General features: G+C 42.9%; 1 protein-coding gene across 2 annotated transcripts in view; it reads right to left on the bottom strand.

Annotated features, from left to right (window-relative positions):
* ARFGEF3 (ARFGEF family member 3) overlaps positions 1-15232 on the bottom strand; it is a 178449-nt gene extending 163217 nt beyond the window's left edge. For both annotated transcript variants that reach the window (XM_018053258.1, XM_018053259.1), the window contains exons 1-2: positions 15046-15232; positions 8137-8188 (exon numbers count right to left, since the gene is read on the bottom strand). In XM_018053258.1, coding sequence (XP_017908747.1) covers positions 8137-8188; positions 15046-15130 — 137 coding nt within the window. In that variant the 5' untranslated portion in view covers positions 15131-15232. The remainder of the gene's footprint in view (positions 1-8136; positions 8189-15045) is intronic.

Raw genomic sequence — 22796 nt, 5'->3', positions numbered from 1 at the left:
CACTGATGAGATTGAAACTGCCTGCCAAAACCCACTGATCCATTTGAAATCACACACAGTCCTTCCCAGTTGATATGGAGACACTTATTTCTTCAATTAAAAAACAAACAAAAAACTTGCACAACCTGTAGAAGTTGCTGCCGGGTTCAAAGCACAGAACTAAAGCCCTAAAATAGATAAAAGCAAGAGAAAAACAATTAAACCCTACAAACAATAGGAAGCTATTACAGATGGTTCTTTCCAAATATGAATGCTAATGAGCATGTTCCCACCCTCCATGAAAAATCAGTAGGTCCCTAAATCAAAACAAGGAGGAACCTGTCAGCATGTGGGCTGAAAGAAGTGTCTGGACCAGGCAGGCAAAATGAAGTCTCTAGAGCAGGGGCCCCCAACCTCTGGGATCTAATGCCTGATGATTCGAGGTACAGCTGATGCAGTAATAATAGAATAAAGTGCACAATAAATGTAATGCACTTGCTCCCCCCTCCCCCATCCATGGAAAAAATGTCTTTCATGAAACTGGCCCCTGGTGAAAAGGCTGGGGGCCACTGCTCTACAGGGCTGGGCAGAGGCTTAGCCAGGGTGGGGATGGGAGGGAGTGGGGGACACATATAAGGACAAATGGGAAGTAGGACTGTTAAATATTCTTTCTGGGAACTGCAACTGGCAGGAGAAAAGCAATTAGGCTGAGGTTGGCTCTGAAGAATCATGGAGAAGGTAAGCAAAATGGCAGCTGGGTCATGGCCGCAGTGATGTCTGGGATTGTCCCCCAAAGGCACTGAGAAATGCCAATAGGAAGTTTGCTGCCAATGGCTGCCTTTGAATGAGATTGCGCGAGGATTCCCTTGATGGTTTTATCTCATCTGGACCAGTCCTGTTGTAAGTTACTTGGGCTCAAAGAAAGGGGAAATCCTGGACTGGAGAGGGATGGAGGTGGAGACTATTTCTTTAGAACAGAAATTTGACTCCAAGTCAAATTCACACTGGGGGTGATTGTAGGGCAGGCAGAGCGCCTCATCCAGGTGGGCCAAGGACTCTTCATGGGAACCTAATGGGAGCTGAACCCCTTGTATATTCAGTGTCCTTTGACACAGACCATTAATCAGGTCATGATATTAATAACTACCACAAACCCTCAACCTCAATCAAACAAGACATTAGACTAGCCAGGGCTTTGATTGAGAAGAGAGTAAGGGGTTTAAGACTATACTAGCTGAGGTCAACGGATAGGGTGTTGGATTTCTGGTCAACTCTTTGGGACCCATCCTTTTAGTCAATGAGATATTTGATATTCTACTGCTAAAGTACAGATTCTTCCAAATACTACGACACAGATTCTTCCAAATGCTATGTTTTCCAAGAACCTAGGTGATGAGGACAGGTTCACTGAGATGCACAATGCAGGGTCTAGAGAGGCATTTTCATCCTCTGAACATTTAGAGGGCACTGAACTAGGAGGTAAAAAGATGAAAATTTATGTATATGAACTCCGTGAAAAAAGGGTCTCAAACAGATCCCCTAAACAATTACCAGCCTGATAAACGCCATGACAAATTCATGACAGAAACAGTGAAGGCGCAAAGGAAAGAAGGATCACTTTCACTAACCATAGGTCAGTCTTCAAGGATAAGTAGTAAGAGGAAGTGAGGAATACCGCATAAGACACACAGTGAACAATTTTGATGAGAAAAGCAGCTCAGAAAACATGTCCCTCGTGTTTCAGTGTCCCATATAAAGGGGAGCATTGGATTGCTAACCATAGACTTTGAGACCTGCTCTCTTGGTCCTAGCATGCAAAAGGAAGAGGACTCATAACAAGTATGCTCTATTTCAGTGTAGGAGATAACTCCCAGAGGAGGAGGGGCAGAGACTGAGAAATGCCCTCAGTAAAACTCTAGTTTTATACCCTCTTGCATGTGTACATGACTAAGACCATGTTTAGGGTTCTTACTAAACATGGTCTTGGTCATAGAAGAGCTTGTTTCTCTGATGGTCAGATGCCAGCAGAGGGACTGAGCATTTCCAGCCAGCACTCAGAAGCAGAAGGACACTATAGGAGTCCATTGGAAAGGGAGGGATGTTCCTCAGGAACTTGCCAGCAGGTCAAGAAGGATATAGAAGAGCCAGTGACTGCAAATAACAAGGGTACTGAATGGTCCACAGAAATGACATAAGCCCTTTTCCTTTTAACACAGAGGGTTAGAAAAAATATAAGTTCTTCAATATTTCAGAGAGAAAAACATCAGACAGATCTAGGTATCATCGTAACCAAGCCATTACAAAGACAGTAGGCATGAAAGGGAAAGACCAGTGTATCAACTTGCAACAAGTTAAACATTACAGAAGTTGCGGCCCCTCCAGGTGGCTGATGATAGCCTCACAAAACACAGAAGCCAGCCCTGAATATTCATAACAAAACCCAGAGCAGCCCTGAAAATTCCATAACTGATCAGGTTACTTTGGTTACATTACTTGATTCCTAAACCATGGTGGGAAAAGCAAGAGGTGTAGGGTGAGAGAAAGTAGAAAAAAGGAAAGAGAAAACATTCAATATTGTTAACTATTAATAGTTCTTGATCAGTAGCTTCCAAGTCTCATTTCTTACTTGGCTGAAAAACCAGCAGCTAACAATGATGGAGTCAGTAACTATTGGACGTAACTTGACTTGGGCAGAGATATTTTATCAAGTCTGTCAACTTGGAGGGAACATCCTAAGCTGCCTTTCGCCAGGCAAACAAGGCCGAGGAAAAGATAACCCCAGCCTGAGGAAGGCCTCTTCCTTGAGCATGGGCACACCACCACTGCCCACCGATTCACAGGTTTTATTCAACCCTGCAAAGACATGTAAGTCCTGAGTTTAAGCAGAGAGAAAAGAGGGACTTGATGGTGGTTAAGAATCCAATTTCCAATGCAGGGGATGTGGGTTGAACCCCTGGTTGGGCAACTAAGCCCACACATGACTACCGAGCCCACTTTCTCTACAGCCCACTCACCACAACTATTCAACCTCAAGCCACAACTAAAAACATGGGCAGCCAAAAAAAAAAAAATCTTATAAAGGAGTGAGGGTTTAGGCTCCTCCAGGAGGAAGATAAGGATACTTAAATCTCACCTCCAAGATCAAAAAGCAAGACTATGGGTAGGAAGGCGGAAAGATGTTCACGTGACTGTCTACTGACAAATTAAGGAAATACTCTACAGGGCGAATTCCCTGGCCCTTCCCCCATCCCTGATACTGAACCTCACTGAGTACTCTAAGTGAATCCCCACCCTGGTTGCTAAGGCTGCTCACTGTATCAACAATAAGACTGGGCATTTGTTCAGTGAACAAGCCTGGGGCAGAAATAAGCAATGCCTCTGACCACTCCATTCCATCTAAAACCTTTTTTCATAGGTTTCTCCCATACAGTGCCCTGGGCATGACCAAATCCAGTCACCAGAGTCACTAAAATCATTCACGTGACTTGTGGACTTCCATTTGCACAAGAAGTCCTCAGAGCAATCAACGGTAAAAGAAAAAAAAATTTTTTTAAGATAATACAACCTTAGTTCTTTCAAGGCATCAATTTTCTTCTGGTTTGAACTACCATTATTAATGTACAGAACAGTATTAGTAATTATCTACCAGAATGCCAACATGTTTAACTTGAAAGACAGTCAATGGCAAAAGAAAAAATAAGAAAAACAGCACGGCAAAAGCATTTGATATTTAATTTAGTCCTGATGGCTCGCTTCAAAACCTGAAACGAGACATTTTTGCAAATAATCATTTCTAGGTGATTTCATAACAGAAATGGAAACTGAATCTGAATACAAAATCAGAAGAATGCCAAGAAATAGTTTATGAATCTGGTTTCTTTCTCATATACTAAATATAACTGAAGAAAAAAATCATTAAAATAGAAGTAAAACAGAAGAAAAATAACAAATCCAAATTCTTACTTATAAGCAGACAATTACAGCACCTAAATTATAAAAGTTTTTTTTGGTTTATTGTGCTCAAACAAGTTAAACACAGTACTGGACAGAGTAAGCGCACTGTGGGTTTAAAAATGCCTGGAAGAAGAATCAAAGGATTAAAGGAAAACTGATTTACCATGGAGGGGGAAAGTCCATTATGGTGTTTGTTTCCCTGATATCAAATAGTCAAGCAGATTCTTTAATTCAATAGCTCATTTTTGTTTGATTATGGCTTATTCACATAGGCTAAAACAGGCTTTGAAAGGCTCCCAACTATTGCAAGTCATAGTCAAACTGAAACCTTCTGATAGGCATAAAATTCCATAGTCAATTTATACTTGCTGCCTCATAAGTATTTTTTCCCCAGCTACATTTGTTTTCAGTCTCCTCTTGGAGAATATAAAACCTCTGAGAGTAACGCTTACATCCACTGTGTCTCATTCACACAGCTCAGTTCTCTGTACAAGGATGCTTGACTTTGCTGCACATCTGGAATGCAAAAACACACATTCCTCTGTATACAGGATGATATCAACAGCTCTCTTATCATTCAGACAAACACTCTGAGTTATATTCTAATATTGGTGAAGACAGGTAAACACACACACACATATATATGTATTCATCTGTGGTTCCTCATCTGCCATCCTTCCCATGACCCTCTTATGGTCATATCCTCATTCATCAGAGGGCAGACAGAAGAAGCATGAACTACAATCCCACAGACTCCAGAAAGAAAAGAACAATCACAGAAAGCTAACCAAAATGATCATATGGGTCACAACCTTGTAAAGTTATAAGTCATGCTGTGCAGGGCCACACAAGGCAGACAGGTCACAGTGGAGGGTTCTGACAAAACATGGTCCACTGGAGAAGGGAATGGCTAACCACTCCAGTATTCTTGCTTTGAGAACCCCATGAACAGTATGAAAAGGCAAAAAACATGATATTGGAGGATGAGTCCCCCAGGTCAGTAAGTGTTCAATATGCTGCTTGGGAACAGTGGAGAAACAGTTCCAGGAAGAATAAGGAAGCTGGGCCAAAGCTGGAAACAACACTCAGTTGTGGATATGCCTGTTGATTTTTTTTTCTTTTTGGAAGTCAACCCTGAATATTCATTGGAAGGACTGATGCTGAAACTGAAGCTCCAATACTTTGGCTACTTGTTGTGAAGACGTGACTCACTGGAAAAGACCATGATGCTGGGAAAGATTGAGGGCAAGAGGAGAAGGGGATGGCAGAGGATGAGATGGTTGGATGGCATCACCGACTCAATGCACATGAATCTGAGCAAACCCTGGGGGATAGTGAAGGACAGGGAAGCCTGGTGTGCTGCCGTCCATGGGGCTGCAAAGTCAGAAATGACTTAGTGACTAAGCAACAACCTGTGGTCGTACAAGATGGCCAGCTGGCCCTGGGCTCAATACCATGGACAAGTGTAATACTCAGTGGCTAAGCAGGGGACCAAACACAGCCTATTAATAATGTATTTTCTCCAGCTCGTTTGGTTCCACATCCACCAAGAGATAGAAAATGCCAGTAGTCTTTTGATGCCCACTGTACCAGGAGCCTCTTCTGGTATCATTGTCACTTTCTTCCTTCTAACACCCAAGGCAAACCTTTTATCACAGATCCACAACCATAGAAAGTTGCACCATAGCTTCAACAACCCCTTGGATAGAGAAACAACCTTTACAGCAGTGTCATCAAACATTTTTGCAAATTTTAAATACTATTTTTCACACATTTTAAGTTGACATTTAAATTTCTCAACCATCATTTTAATTCATTGCAAAGGCTGTAATTCTGGCATATTAGAATTAGTACAATTTTAATTAAAACATATCACTCACTTAAAGGTATCCAATAAAATCCAAATACCACACCAATTTGCAAATCTTCACCCATCAAAAAATACATGAACAAACTCCTCTTTGCAAAAAGGCTGCACTGTTATCTCCTTGAACTTGTATTTCCATTTTACTCCCCACACAAAATTATCTCTCAATCTAATACGTTTAACACTTGATTTTATGAATTTTCCTATTATATTTCCCTGTAACAAAAATGTATATAAAGTGATTCTTAAAAATTTCCTCTGGCTGTAAGACTTAAAAGTGTTCCATTTTCTTCTTTGAGCTATCATTACTAATGCACACAACTGATCCAAACAACATTAATAATTACTTATAAGAATGTTAATATAGTTAACATGGAAGTTAAAAATTTATTGGAAATGTATCTCTAAAGAAATGTATAGGATTTGTCTCTTTCTTCTCAACTAGTTCATATACTGATCAATGAACACTCTCTACTGTTATATGATGAAACTGAATTATTATAATAATAATATAAATTCCATACCTTTTTTTCCCACTTTTAAAGATGCAAGCACTAAGAAACCTTGCTTATATAAGTAAGAAAGGAATGAAGGAGATTCATCATCAAAAAAATCTTTTTCCTTTGTTATAATGAGATTAGGTCCTCTTCCAATTTCACTGAAAGCCAAGAAATGAAAACTAACCTGCAAACAGATGTGTGCCTTGGTCATTATATTCATCCCCTTTACCAACACAGACACTAATATTTTCATAGTTCTCTGTAGGTGGGAAGAGGGTTTTGCATCCCAGGACAACACACAAGGGTCAGAGTCAGGATAGGGTGGAAGACAGCTCTGCTATGCTTTGTCAGGAGGGAGAAGGGTGACTGTAAGAGGTGAAATGGCAAAAGAGACACAGCAAAATCAATTCTGAAGCAAATAAGTTTAAGACAGGTTAACTATAGAAACTGGGAACCAGGAAATCATCTCCCTTCAACCATCTATGCCTTTCTATCTCCTGGAGATTTTTTACATTCCTTTGTGTGCATGCATACGCCAGCTGGAATACCCCTCCTCTGGCTAAGAATGTTGGTGCCAGACATTCTGTTTAGAAGAAAAGTATACTTGGTTTGATCAACGCATGAATTCCCTTATACATGAATTGACTAACACACGAATGTATCAGCCTGTAGCAGGCACTACAGTAGAAGTAATACATTTTCTAAATAGACAGAAGCATAATTCTTTTTTCAATCTACTTGAAAAGAGAGAAAATATGTAATAAGTCATAAATGTCCTGACAATACAGAAAGTATACTAAAAAAACTTAGTTTTTAATAATTGCAAGGAAAAATCTAGAAACAATCCAAATGTTTACTAAGAAAATTACTAAATAATTTATGTTGCAACAGCCATATAATAAAAGAATATGCAATATTTCAAGAACAGATATTGGCATTAGAAAACGTTCTTCTATAGTGCTGACCAAAAAAACCAAGCAGGAAACAAACCTGTAAATAAAGCCTCATATTAATTTGTAAAAATATGTATGTGTGTTGGGGGAAAGTCTGTTAAGAGAATCTGTTAAAATTGTTTTCAGTGGTTATTCTAGGTTAGTGTAATTATGGGCAACTTTCGTATGCTCTTTCCAAATTTCCACAAAAGGCATGTATTTCTCTCACAGTGATGGCGGTAGGGGGAGTGGGGAGAGTTGAGGAACTGGGGAAATAGATTCACTGTCTCAGGGCTGCTGCAGGTGGCCACAGAGTTTGTGAGATGATGTCCACCCAAGGGGCCAGTGAGAGCTTAAATCCACCCCATGCGGTGCAGGACTGCTTCCCCCCAAAGTGAAAGTCACTCCATTGTGTCTGATTCTTTGTGACCCCATGGACTATACAGTCCACAAAATTCTCCAGGCCAGAATCCTGGAGTTAGTAGCCGTTCCCTTCTCCAGTGGATCTTCCCAACCCAGGGATCAAACCCAGGCCTCCTGTAAGGCAGGTGGATTCTTTACCAGCTGAGCCACTGAAGAAGCCCAAAGTGGGCGCCATTTCCTAACTCATGGTGGGAGACTAATCCACAGTCTCCACATCCACCGTCCACATCCTCACTTAGGTTTTGGTCACTTCTCTCCTTGACCAATTTCATCCTTTCATCCAAGACTTCCACAGCTGGTTCCTTTGGAATACAGATTTCACTGACACTAAGACACTCATGAAACACCCCAGTTCACAGATGCAGAAAGGTCAACAGTCAGCAACTAAAATGCTATAAGCCAAAGAGGTTATCTGGGCTCTTCAAGAAAACATGGTGGGCCATTTTTCTTCTACTATATTCTACAACTCCAGTCTCCTTACCTCAGCAAGTGTGGAGGGATCTTGACAATGGTATCCACACCATCGAGGGTTTCTGCAAAAGGAAAATTACAAAGTTAAAAATAAATATGTGAGGACTAGGAATGTAAACTGTACATAAATCTCACTATTAGTTTCTTCCCCATCCCCCCCCCCAGGAAATTCCCATAATTATAAATTAGTCAATTCTCAACTATCTGCATGCAAATCATCCACACTTAAAAATCCTTTGCCTTTTCTAGCTCAAAAGACTTCCTCTCAGAGCTTAAAAATTAGGACGCATTTCCCTTAGAGACAGAACCAATTCCTAACCTGAAACAGAATGCCAATGTAATCTATATACAACTGACTAAAAATGCTACATTCTTGCAATAACAGTAGAGAAAGGAGAGCTATTTCCTTGAAAATACTGTTTTAATACCTTTAAATAATAACTTATACTTGAGAGACTTTCATGTTCACAAAGCACTTTATGTAACAGCTCGTCTCACATTTATGACACAGCAGGTGAAACTTTTCAAAAATCACACAGTATTGAAATCTGATTGGAAGACTCACACCCAAATCTCATTAACCTCACCTGGATGCTCAACACTTTACTATTACTATGGATATTCACACTCTTGAAGCCTCCAATTATAGTAATAATGAAACATTCACTATTCTCTTTCAAAATAAAAACTGTTCTATTTCAATAGATTTAACAATCCTGCACCCAATTCCAATGTGTATTTGTGGGATTGGGGGGTGGTAGGGGAGATGGTTCCCTCAACAAGCAATTCTCTGACACCAGCTGAGTGTCATACAATTTAACTTAACTCTGACACTATCTACCTGGAAAGAACGCAAGGCCCCACAGGCTGGGCTCAGTCCTGCAAGCCTGGAACACCCACTCCCCCTGCCACCTTCCCACCCTGCCACCTTCCCACCCTGCCACCTCCCCACCTTCAGATGCCAATCTCAAGTCCTGGTTGTCACCTGTGCTTCTGACCGACTGGCTATAAATTAAAGTTTCCAAAAACCCCCTCCTTGGGTTTAATTAACTTGCTAGAATGACTCACAGAACTCACAGGAACTTTTACTTACTAGATTACTGGTATGTTACAGAAGGATATAATCCAGGAATAGCCCAGTGGAAGAGATACACATGGCAAGGTATCGGGAAAGGGCAGAGACATTCCATGCTTTCTCGGTGTCAACCAGGAAGCTCTCCAAACTCCATTCCTTTAGGTGTTATGGAGGCTTCATTACACAGGTACAACTGATCAGCCACTGATGTTTGATCTTCAGCTCCTCTCCTCTCCGTGGAGGTCAGGGGGAGTGGGACTGGAGAGGATGGTTTTGGCAACCAGCCCCCATCCTTAGATGTGGTCCAAAATTACTTCACTAACATAAAGAATGACATTTTTAGCTCTCTTCCTTTTGGGAAATGCCAAGGATTTTAGAAGCTCTGAACCAGAAACAGGGACCAAGACCAAATATATATTTCTTATCATAAATTACAACATCACACGCTCCAACTTGTCTCCACTTTTTCTGTTCAAACTCTTGCCTCCTCTCTTCACTGTTTTAGAGTCAACAAGCCCTGTCAGTCTAAATTACTTTTACTGGGGAAGGAGAAACGTCTCTTCCCACATGGCTAAGAGATCAGAGGGAACAGTGGGCACCAAATGTATCCTTGCAACTCCAGAGTAAGAACAGAAACCATGATGATAGGATCTGGGACTGCTGTGGTCCATGGAGCACAGCAGCAGGTTTGAGGAAGAGAGCAAAACAGAATGATGGTTGGACGAGTCAGTAGTGCAAGGGCCACAAGGCAAGGGAGGAAGTAGAAGGACTGAGGTCAGTTCTTGAGATGAGACAGGATCATAAAACAAAGCCCTGAGATGTAGGTACAGGGAGCAGCTCAAAGGCCAGGCAGGTGGGCACGGCCAATATCCAGGATAACTTGATGCTGCTTCCCAAGAAGAGGGTCTGACAGCGAACAACCAAACCACTACAGTTTTCCTCATCAGACAGGGGAGTTTATATTTAACTCAAGCTGTGCAACAGTGCCCAACCCTGCAAATGCTAACAAAGAGTGAGAGGAAAGGGCAAAGAGAAAGTCACAGAGCAGCCATAATGAGCCCTCCCCATTCCAGAAGAGAAGCGGGTAGGAAGTTGCATTGGAGGAAGAAGTGGGCTGGTGTCAGAGGAAGGGGAAGCCCAGGGATCTAAACGTGGGTATCGCATTCTCAGAAACCGAACTGAAGTTGCGGCTCTGAAAGTGTTCACCTCCAGGTGGGCTGGGAGTCAGAGAAGAGGGTTCATGGCTAATTCTGGTGAAACACACACTTTTAGGCTGGGGAGGAAATGATGGTGGTTCAGTGATAAAGAATCTGCCTGCCAATGCAGAAGCCACAGGAGACGTGGGTTCAGTCCCTGGGTTGGGAAGATCCTCTGGAGAAGGAAATGGCAACCCACTCCAGTATTCTTGCCTGAGAAGTTCCACGGATAGAGGAGCCTGGCAGGCTACACTCCATGGGGTCACAAAGAGTTGGACACGACTAAGCACACACCCACTATGGGAGCTGAAACTGCAAAGGAGACAGAAAAACTCAAGAGGCAGGCTCAAAACCGGCAGGGTGCGGGCACGAGGCCAAAGTCAAGTAGATGCCCAGAGTGGCCAAGAGGACCTATAAGAGGGATGTGAGAGCGGTCTGCTACTCTCTGAGGTCTGAGTACCTTATTCTTCAATAGGTGGAAGGACAGAGGAGAAAGACTGGAGTGAGCTGAAGAGTGAGCAGGAAGGGAGGACATGGACACGAGCACTACATCCCCTTTTTAAGCAGTTCGGCTGTGAAGGTAGCACACGCTGAAGCTGTAAGGAGGAGCGAGTGGGAAGACCCAAGGATGAGGTTGCACAGACCAGCCTTCTTCCCTAACTTGGTGTTCCAACGTCTAATTTTCTTTCTCTTCTCCATTAAATCAATTCAACAGGAGCCCCTGGTGTATGCAAAACACTCAAAGTTTCTAAAAGACGCAAGATCCAGTTCTAACGATCTGCCCTTCTATTCCATCCTGGCCATTCCCAGCTCCCACACCTCCATGACTGCCAGTCCTTGAAGGAGAATCTTCTCTCAGGCCCTCCACACAGTGGCCCAGTCCCTTTTTCTTTTTTCATTCCTTAGTCAGACCACTTCCTCACTGACAAGAAAAGTACATAAACTAGATAGCTCAAAATAGAGAAAAAATACATACATATTCCTTGCCAGTTATTATGGAGCCATTAAGAAAATCAATTTTCAGAAACTGCTGAAGTTAAAATAAAAAATAACAATCCACTATATGTGGTAAAAAACCCTTTGCAGAAGGGAAATATTTCAAAATATGATTAGTGTTTTCTATGGGTGATGAGATTATTTTCTTTATAGTGTTTGACTATTTTTCAATATTCTAAAATGAGCATATATAACTTTTGTAACTAGAAAAAACAGATTAATGTCACTTAAAACCCAAATAAGTCATTAACATGTTGGTTTATTTATGTATTGAACATGTGTCTCTCATATTGTAGGTGCAGAAGCCACAAACAAGCCTAAGTGACAGTCCCTATGCTAAGGAAGCTCTTGTCTACACTGTGGACGTGTGTGGCTTTGGCTGGCCACCATCCACTCACCTGCCTCTCAAGCTGCAAACCCTAGTTTTGTTTTGAGGAAGCCATCTTTGGCTGACTCTGGGATTTCAGTGGGCCTTGTAGACAGCTAGCCTGTTTCATTCCTTAGCTAGAGGACTGGTTCAGGGATACACACTCAACTCATCAACACCAAGGACTGGGCAGGAGAGACTGCAAGAGCTCCACTCCCTTAGGATGATGCCATGATTGGCCAAGTGGGAAGTGACCCTGTTCTCCTGTAATGGCCTAAATGTGGCGATGCGCACTCTCTCTCTCTCCTATGAGAGTTTTAGTGGGAGAGGACTCCTCTCCCCTGTTATGATCTAAATGTCTTTCTCCTATAATAGTCCAAGTGAGAGATGAGCTCTTTCTCGTGATATGGATGAAGCGTGAAGATGACCCCTCTCTCCCATGGTAGCTTTCATAAGAATGACTCTCTCCTGGGGTGGTCTAAATGTCATGGTGATCCCTCTCGTTTATAACGGCCGAAGTGTAAGATGACTACTTTCTCTTGAGATACTCTAAGTACGGAAAAGACCCCCTTTTCCCATGATGGTCTAAGTGGGGGATGAACCCTCTTTCCTGAGATGGTCTAAGTGTGCTGATTGATGAACTCAAAGCTTTGGAGACTCATGTTGAGTGTGTTTGTCATCCCAAAAGAGCAGAGTAAGATCTCTGTAACAGTATCTAATTCCTGAACCAAACTCAACCCACAGATAGCCTTCCAAGGGCTGTTTAGTTCATAGACTGAAACATTCTATTTTGCTTTAAGTATGCTTGAGTTTTTTCTTTTTGTCTCCTGGATCCAAAATATTTCTCAATCATCCTGCCCCTAAAAGAGTAGCTGCGGCATAACCAACTATAATCCCCAAAAGCAGGCGCTCTAAGAGGATCCTGAGGGCACAGCTAAGAGCCCAGAGGAGCAACCGATTCACTTGCAGAGCTCAGGGGAGCCTTTGTATGTGAGCTGAGGCTTGGGAGTCTGGAAAGGTAAGCCGTGGCAGAAGGACTAGCATGAGCCCAGGCCGAGGAAAATGCAGCTCACAGCATGTACAAGAGAGTATATGGTTTAATGGGGACCGATGAACCCCTGCTGTGAGGGCGCCAGGAAAGAAGGCTGGGGCTAGATTCCAAAGAGCATTCTAAGGAATTCACACTTTATTCTAAAATAACAGTATGGGGATTGAGGAGTGAAAAGCATTTTATAGCAAAAAAATAAAAAGATGGAACAGTGGAAAGTGGACTGGAGTGGGAAAGAGAATAGGAAGCCATACCTTCATGTCTTTGTTTCTACAGCATTCTCCCTCCAGCATACCCTCCTAACAAGCTAATTACAGGGAGGAAACATTTTATTCATTTTTCTCTCCCCACCGCTCAGTACAGAGCAGGTCTTAATAAATCTTTGCTACACAAGCAAAGAAAAGCAGAAACCCACAGCTCACCCATTCTTCAAGTCCAATTGACTTCAAAAGCCCACCAACTCATACCAGTACCCCCACCCCCTACCCCTGACCTCACATTCACTCCCTCTTCTTTGATCTGTTTTCCTGGTTTACTCCTTCCAACCTGCACAATGAATGCTCCGCACCACTGTTATTTAACTGTTTCATGCACTCCCATCTCTTGCTGAGAACGGCCCCTGGGAAAAGAATCCCATTTACTCTTCCCATCAGGCTGAACTCCAGGCTCTGCTCACATTATCTAGCTGCCTCAGCTCCGGGCTTTTTCTTCAAGGACCTAAACTAGGTAACATTGCACTTTAACTTAACAAGATGTAGAGTATCAAAATCCAAACATTAGAAATGCTAGATTCCTCTCCTCCCCCATGCTATCTAAATCTGCTTAACTTACAGCAAAATAATAACAAGTACACGTAAGAGCCTGTCTAGAGTGCAGTCAGGACCTGCTAGATTGTTACCCGAACATCTGTGACCTTTCATTTGAAGCCTTTGAGAATCTACCCCATCACTCGACTGAATGACAATGGCAATGCAAAAACAGTACTGTGGCTTTAAGAGCCTTGCTGCTCACTTGTGTATCTGGTCCATTTTTTTCCCCCTTCTAACAGTAAACAAATGGTCAAGTTCTGATTCTGCCTACAAGATAAACTTACTAGACAACATTCTAGAAAATTTTGTGATGACAGAGGTTAAAAAAAAAAGTGATGGTCTGTGCACACACACTCAAACATATGTGAATTCAGATCTTCTAAATACTAACCAAGATGCGTAGAACACCAACAGAATTCTCCATTTAGTAGAAAACCTGCTAACGGCCCTTCCCAGGCTGTACCACAGCAGAGTGTCATGACAAACACTGATGGCTTTTTGGTTGAGAGAGAAAGGTATTCAATTTTCTGTTTTGACTGGGTGGCAACTGAGGAATCATATCCAGGCTTGGGGAAGGCCAGGGGCCCACAGAGCTGCCCTGGTTTCTTCTTGGCCCTTCCTTTCCTCCCTTCTCAAGCATCACTATTACCCCCAAGTACGCTCCTGACCCCCCTGAATTTCCATCCAGACAATTTTGATGGCCCACATTCTTGCCTAATTGAATGTCTTGCGTTTTCTCCGAGGTTGAGTTCTACAATCCAAGTCTGACAATAAACACAAATTTGCTACCTGGAACTTATTTCAGTGCTTGCAGAGTTCACAAATCTAAAATCAAATCTGTCTGAAGGGCAGACAACAATGGAATCGCAGAGGTAACGCCACCCCACCTGTATGTTATCTTCCATTTACAATAACCACGAAAGCTAATACTTAACAAGCTGGCCTCTATCAGGAAAAAGCAAATAAGCTATTCCTTCCTGGTTACACTCGCCAAGGTACTTGAGACGGCGGCTGACGGTTCAACTTCCCTCTAGCCCACAGGCGCTTTGGAATCAGGCCGGTGTTTTCCCACCGGCTTGTGATCCGAACCCGGAGATGGGTGACCGTCGTCCGCCGTGCAGGGAACGTGAAGAAAGGGGCCGCCAGGAGGGGAGCTCGGCGGTTCCCCATTAAGGCTTGGGAGAAGATCAAGAGACCAGAAGGTAGGCGGATGGATGTACACGCCCGAATCCAAATTCGCACATCGCCCATCAATTCGCCGAGGCAACTCTCGCAATCGCGCGAAAAAGCATCTGTCACAGCTGCTCAGCGAAAGCCCCCTGCCAGCACCCCGCACAGGGGCCATCACAGCCCTACCCGGCGCGGCCCTCCGGCGGCGGCGAACAGGACCCGCCGGCAGGTGCCCGGCGCCCCGCTCGGCGCGCTTACCCAGGGCCCAGGTGCAGCTCTCTTTGATGGCTTTGTACTTGCTCCCGGACGCCTCCTTCTGCAGCTTCCTTAGGATCTCTTCCATCTTGACCTCTGCCGCGGGCCAGCAGCCGACAGCTAGGGGAGCGCGCGCGAGGCCCGGCGGGGACGCCGCCGCCACCGCAGCCCGGCCCTGGGCGCCTGGGCGGCCGCTGCGCTCGCCCCGCTCCGGCCCGGCGCGGCGGCTGATGAATCACGCCCGCTCCATGCCGCCGCCGCGTCAGGCCCGGAGCCCCGCCCGCCGCCCCGCCCGCAGGGTCAGGTGCGCCCCGCGCGCCGCGATGGAGACGGCGCGCTGGGGAGCGGAGGCCGAGACCCGGGGCGGCCGCCGGGGCACAGAGGCTCGCGGAGCGCTGGTGGCGGATGTCCTGGGCTGGCTGGCCGGCCGGGCGTTGGCCAGGCTCGGCCCGAGGGAGCGTCTGGTGGCGGCGGGCAGCGGGCGGGGAGGAGCCTCGACGTTGCCCCCGCCTCCCCCTCCATCCCGGGCGGGCGGGGTTGGGGCTGCTCGGCTTCGGCTAGAGGAGCCCCCCCACCTCCGGCGCCTGGTGGCGTTGCGCCGCCCGCGGCATCCCGCGGTCCAGGCTCCTTAGTTCTGGGCCGCCCTCGGTGCCAGGCTCTGGCGCTACCTGTGAACAGACTGATTCTGCCCAACCATGTACTCCACATCATCTCACGTGTGCGTGTGTGGGTCATGGTAGGATTAATATCCCCGTTATACACCCGTTACACAAGAGGAAATCAGGCCCAGAGAGGTTAAGGTACTTCCCAAACCAACAAAATTTGGACTCGAATCCAAAACCCTTTTAAAAATTTTCTCCTCCTTCCCTTTCCAATCCTCTATTGACCTGAGTTGTTATCCTCTGAAGGAAAAAGGAAAAAAAAAAAGGGTGGGGTGGCGATGCACATGGGACCACGCAGCAGAGAGCTATCCAACCTAGGTGTGGGGTTGGGAGAGGGTGCACGGAGAAAGCTTTGGTAATAAAGAACCTTCAGGCAGGACTAGGGAGCGGACAAGGGTGGCCGAATCGGGGAAGGCAGCCTGAGGCAGAGTCTCAGATCTTAGGAGAGTGCTTCAGTCGCTTCAAGCCCTTCACTGATGGAGGCCCTAGGAGGGATGTTGGAGGAAAAGGGGAGGGGAAAGCAGGAGTCTTATTTGGAGTCTCTCCCCCCACCCCCTTGTGAAAGCTGTGATTGGGAACTCAGAAAGGATTCTGGGCGCTTTTGTTTTTCTTTAGAAATTTAGCTGTAGTGGTACTGAGGAAGTGAAATTGCAGAGGAGCCGACTGCAGAGAGTCGGACATGACTGAGCGACTAAACTGAACTGAACTGAGACTGGCAGCTAGAAAAGAGTCGAAGATTCTTCAGTGATCTACAAATAAATTACGCCAAGGGCAGGTGGAAAGGAACAGAGGAAGATATAGCAAGAGATCTTTGAACTGAAGTAGTAGGATTTACTGACTGATTGGCATGGTAATACATGGGATGACTTCGAGGTTTATTATTTGGGAAAATGGGAGGGTAATGGTCCTGTCTTGTAAGTTAAAGAAGAAAGGAAGAGAAGGGTTTGGAATCCAGGGAGTATATGAGTTTAGTTATGAACAAGTTGTTTCAAATGGCAATTAGGATATCCATAGGGTGTTTGGGGCCTCCCTTGTGTCTTACATCCATACATGACAACTGGAAAAACAATAGCCTTGACTAGACAGACCTTTGTTGGCACAGTAACGTCTCTGCTTTTGAATATGCTATCTAGGTTGGTCATAACTTTCCTTCCAAGGAGTAAGCGTCTTCTAATTTCATGGCTGCAATCACCATCTGCAGTGATTTTGGAGCCCAAAAAGATAAAGTCTGACGCTGTTTCCACTGTTTCCCCATCTATTCCCCATGAAGTGATGGGGCCAGATGCCATGATCTTCGTTTTCTGAATGTTGAGCTTTAAGCCAACTTTTTCACTCTCCTCTTTCAGTTTCATCAAGAAGCTCTTTAGTTCCTCTTCACTTTCTGCCATAAGGTTGGTGTCATCTGCATATCTGAGGTTCTTGATATTTCTCCTGGCAATCTTGATGCCAGCTTGTGCTTCTTCCAGCCCAGCGTTTCTCATGATGTACTCTGCATATAAGTTAAATAAGCAGAGTGACAGTATACAGCCTTGACGTACTCCTTTTCCTATTTGGAACCAATCTGTTGTTCCATGTCCAGTTCTAACTGTTGCTTCCTGACCTGCATATAGGTTTCTCAAGAGGCAGGTCAGGTGGTCTGGTATTCCCATCTCTTTCAGAATTTTCCAGAGTTTATTGTGATCCACACAGTCAAAGGCTTTGGCATGGTCAATAAAGCAGAAATAGATGTTTTTTTCTGGAACTCTCTTGCCTTTTTGATGATCCAGTGGATGTTGGCAATTTGATCTCTGGTTCCTCTGCCTTTTAGAAAACCAGCTTGAACATCTGGAAGTTCATAGTTCACATATTGCTGAAGCCTGGCTTGGAGAATTTTGAGCATTACTTTACTAGTGTGTGAGATGAGTGCAATTGTGCGGTAGTTTGAGCATTCTTTGGCATTGCCTTTCTTTGGGATTGGAATGAAAACTGACCTTTTCCAGTCCTGTGGCCATGGCTGAGTTTTCCAGATTTGCTGGCATATTGAGTGCAGCACTTTGACAGCATCATCTTTCAGGCTTTGAAATAGCTCAGCTGGAATTCCATCACCTCCACTAGCTTTGTTCATAGTGATGCTTTCTAAGGCCCACTTGACTATGCATTCCAGGATGTCTGGCTCTAGGTGAGTGATCAAACCATCATGATTATCGTTTTTGTACAGTTCTTCTGTGTATTGTTGCCACCTCTTCTTAATAGCTTTTGCTTCTGTTAGGTCCATACCATTTCTGTCCTTTATCGAGCCCATCTTTGCATGAAATGTTCCCTTGGTATGGATGTGAGAGTCGGACTGTGAAGAAAGCTGAGTGCCAAAGAATTGATGCTTTTGAACCGTGGTGTTGGAGAATACTCTTGAGAGTCCCTTGGAATGCAAGGATATCCAACCAGTCCATTCTGAAGGAGATCAGCCCTGGGATTTCTTTGGAAGGAATGATGCTAAAGCTGAAACTTCGGTACTTTGGCCACCTCATGCGAAGAGTTGACTCATTGGAAAAGACCCTGATGCTGGGAGGGATTGGGGGCAGGAGGAAAAGGGGACAGCAGAGGATGAGATGGCTGGATGGCATCACCGACTCAATGGACATGAGTCTGAGTGAACTCCAGGAGTTGGTGATGGGCAGGGAGGCCTGGTGTGCTGCGATTCATGGGGTCGCAAAGAGTTGGACACGATTGAGCGACTGAACTGAACTGAACTGAACTTGTGTCTCAGCTGATAAAAGTATCCACCTGCAATGCAGGAGACCTGGGTTCCATCCCTGGGTTGGGAAATTCCCCTGGAGAAGGGAAAGGCTACCCACTCCAGTATTCTAACAATGAGTCAGACATGACTGAGTGACTTTCATTCACTCATAGGGTGTTTTATTTATGGGTAGGAACTAAGGATAGGACTCTGTGATAGAAAGGAGGATTTGAAGCCACTAAGTAGAGCTAATTGCTGATGCCTAGAGTTGGACACGACTGAGCGACTTCACTTTCACTTTTCACTTTCATGCATTGGAGAAGGAAGTGGCAACCCACTCCAGTGTTCTTGCCTGGAGAATCCCAGGGACGGGGGAGCCTGGTGGGCTGCCGTCTATGGGGTTGCACAGAGTTGGACACGACTGAAGCGACTTAGCAGCAGCAGCAGGATTTGACAAAGGTTACTGGGAGGGAGTAGATAAAATGGAAAGAGCACAATGCCAGAAGGAAGCTGGGGTGCCTCTTACCCTCAGATGATGGACAGAGGAGCAGGTGCCCGCAGAGGAGACTGAAAAGGAGTAGTTAGAAACCTGTCGTTCAGGAAGACAGTGAGGAAAGGGAGTGTCATGGGAGGGTGTCCAACAGATGGGAGGGAGGTGTTCAGACTGCTCCTTAAGTCCATTTGGTAGTGAGGAGGCAAAACTTGTAAAGTCCTAGACCCCTAGGGACCCTCCACTCATCCACACACCTCATAATGCCATCATTTGAAGAAAGGTTTCCAGTGCTAAGAAAAAATTAAAAAACATTGTAGTCAATATAATTATGTAAGACTACATTTTTAACTATTTGGAAATAGTATATCTATACTATACACAGACATATGTGCATACATCACAGCTTTATACCATACAGAAAAGTAGATTACAAATGTGTTAAGGAGTTAAATTTAAGAACTGATCCGTAAAAGGTTTAGAAGAAAATAAGTGAATATACTTATCTTAATACATTCAAATTATTTTTAATAGAGCAGCTAAGGAAGAAACTGGCAAAAGGGAAAGGCAAACAGACTTGACTGTTTCAATATGTAGAAGCTTTATGTTAAAAGTTCCACACAAAGAATAAAAAGCAAATGACACTCTGAGGAGCAGACTGAAGAGAAGAGAGAGTAACATCTTTCAATTTTATGTGGTTAAGTTTTTTACTTTTTTAAAGATTATTCATTATTTTTATAATTAAAAACAAACTCAATTATACTCTAGGAAAATAATATTTCAGAGATAAAATGATTTTAAAATACCTTTGTATAAAAGCTTTTGGGGCTTCCCAGGTGACCTCAATGGTAAAGAATCTGCCTGCCAACGCAGGAGACACTTGAGATGCAGGTTCAATGCCTGGGTGGGGAAAATCCCCTGCGAAAGGAAATGGCAACCCACTCTAGTGTTCTTGCCTGGGAAATCCCATGGACAGAGGAACCTGGCAGGCTACAATCCATGGAGTTGCAAAAGAGTCAGACACGATACAACAATAATAAAAACTTTTACAAAGTATTAAAAAAAAAACAGATGCACACTTTAAAACAATAGGTGATAATATGAAGTCAGTTCACAGAGGAATAAATACAGATGACTTACAATTCAAGCAAGCACCAACTTTTAAATAAAAGGTAATTTTTGTTTTAATAAAATTAGCTGAGAGATTTTACATAAGATTGCCTAGTGTTGGTAAGGAGCTGGCCAATTAGGTTCTCTCATGTTATGGGTGCTGGTGGAGGGGTACCCAGTCCTGGAAGGGTTCTGGATATAGTAGAGATATGGCTCCAGCCCAGAAATCCCACTTTTAGGAATTCGTCCTAAGCAAGTGATTATGGAAGTGAATAAAGGTTTTTTGTTTGTTTGTTTGTTTTAAAGGATTTTAGTGTATCATTCAGTTACTTTTAAAAACTGAAAACTATCTAAACAGCAGAGAAATGGATAAATAATTTATGATGTATACATTCATAAAGCAGCAAAAAGTATATAGCCTCTAAGAATAATATGGAAGGAAAAAAAAGGATAATTCAGGAGAGGAATATTGAATGACTTGAAAAGCAGTTTTTACTGTATAGAAATGGAAGGTTGTAAAATGCTATTTACTTCTTTGCACTAAGTGAGCCCGGTTGTATTATTTAAATATTTGATGCATGTATAAGTTTTAAAATACATACATACATATATAAATGGAAAATAAACATAAACTATTAACAGTGTTTATCTCTGATGGAGTTATAGGTGAGTTTATTTTTTCCTTGAACATTTTTATTTTTATGATTACAAATTATTTAAGTGCTGAGAAAATGAAATAAAAGTAGAATAGATTAGAATAGAATTAGAATAGAATAGAACATAAAAGTAGAATAGATTCTTGATAAATCAGCTGAGAAATTAAAAATATACCTCTCTGTGATAACACATTCTCTTAAAAACACTTGTAGTTCTAGGAGTCGTGTCCAACTCTTGTGACCCCAAGGACAGCAGCCCATCTCTTCTATTCTAATAGAATTGTATTCTAATTCTATTCTATTCTAGTTTATGTTTATTTTCCATTTATATATGTATGTTTGTATTTTAAAACTTATACATGCATCTATGGGCTTCCCTTGTAGCTCAGTTGGTAAAGAATCTGCCTGCAGTGCAGGAAACCCGGGTTCGATCTCTGGGTTGGGAAGATCCCCTTGAGAAGGAAATGGCAATCCACTCCAGTATCCTTGCCTGGAAAATCTCATGGACAGAGAAGCCTGGTGGGCTGCAGTCCATGGGGTTGCAAAGAGGCGGGCATGACTGAGCAACTAACACTAACACTTATACATGCATCTATATTAATCTATATTAAATATTTAAGTAATACAGCTGGGCTCATTTATTGCAAAGAGGTACATAGCCTTTTACAACCTTCTATTTCTATACAGTAGAAACTGCTTTTCATGTCATTCAATATTCCTCTCCTGAATTATTCTTTTTTTTCTTCACATTATTCTTAAAGGCTATATACTATGCTGCTTTATGAATAAATACATTATAAATTATTTATCCATTTCTCTAAAAAGGCATAACCTATTTATGCCAGGAATAGATTTTTCAGAAACTTCGTGAGTAATTTTCTGTCTTACCACACATATGTAACTAAATATGATACTAACATTTTTCATTAACTGACCTGAACTAGAGCTGGTGAATTTATGTCTTTTATTCTTGCTTTGAAAATATTTGAGGATCTTACAAACAAGTTTATATTTATAAGTTTGTGTGTGTGTATAATTTTTAGCTTTCATTTGCAAAAATATTGCAAATAATAAATTTTCAATGGTTTTGAGTATTTGACAAACTATACTTAATCTTTTTTAAAAAGGCTTGAGTTTTTTAGACTAGCTCAAATTTTAAAATTTATTGATTAAAAGAAATATTTTTCCCAATGTTGTCACTATTTATAGGGCTAGATCTGGCAGTTCAGTCAGAACATGCTTCTGTGCTTTTTACATTGTTGTTCTCATTTCTTCTAATAAAAAACTATTTGAAGATAATTTATACGAATTTGTGGAGAAGGAAATGGCAACCCACTCCAGTATTCTTGCCTAGAAAATTCCATGCATAGAGGAGCCTGATGGGCTACAGTCCATGGGGTTGCAGAGTCAGATATCACTAAGCACACACATACATATACAAGTTTGATTAAAATGTATAGTAATTGCAAAGCCAAAAAATGCCTAACAATTACACCTAATTCAAAAAACACATAACCTAAACTTGATGGAATGTCTCATTGTCCTGACAGATAGCGGATAAATTCTTCTAAACCTCACTTCATGATCAACTGTAACTATAAGTTCTGCTGACACACATTAAACTAAAAGACATTGACTTCCAGATACAATTATGGTCAAATCCAGAAAATCAAACCAGATACCAATGAACAGAAGAGTGAACGGCCAGTTGGCTCCCAGCCAGCACATATAGTCATTACATCTCCTCTACCAGCTGTCACTCAGCTCAGTATTTGCTGCAATGTGGACAGCAACACTTAAAATATATGTACACATGGCATTCTGATATTGAAGTTTACACATTACTTCATTTCTGAAAAGAATATAATCTGATGAAACTGTAATTGATTTCACAATCCACTAATGAGTAGAGGGCTTCCCAGGTGGCACTGTGATAAAGAATCTGCCTGCTAATGCAGGATATGCAGGTTCGATTCCTGGGTTGGGAAGATCCTTTGGAGGAGGAAATGGCAACCCGTTCTAATACTCTTGCCTGAAAAATTCCATGGAGGGAAACCCTGGCAGTCTACAGCCCATGGGGTCACAAAGAGCTGGACACAACTGAGTGACTGAACATGCAAAAT

The sequence above is a fragment of the Capra hircus genome, chromosome 9, assembly GCF_001704415.2.
Source record: "Capra hircus breed San Clemente chromosome 9, ASM170441v1, whole genome shotgun sequence".
In the NCBI taxonomy this organism is placed as follows: domain Eukaryota; kingdom Metazoa; phylum Chordata; class Mammalia; order Artiodactyla; family Bovidae; genus Capra; species Capra hircus.
Note: the sequence above shows the minus strand (reverse complement) of the source record. Positions and strands in the feature narration are given on the sequence as shown.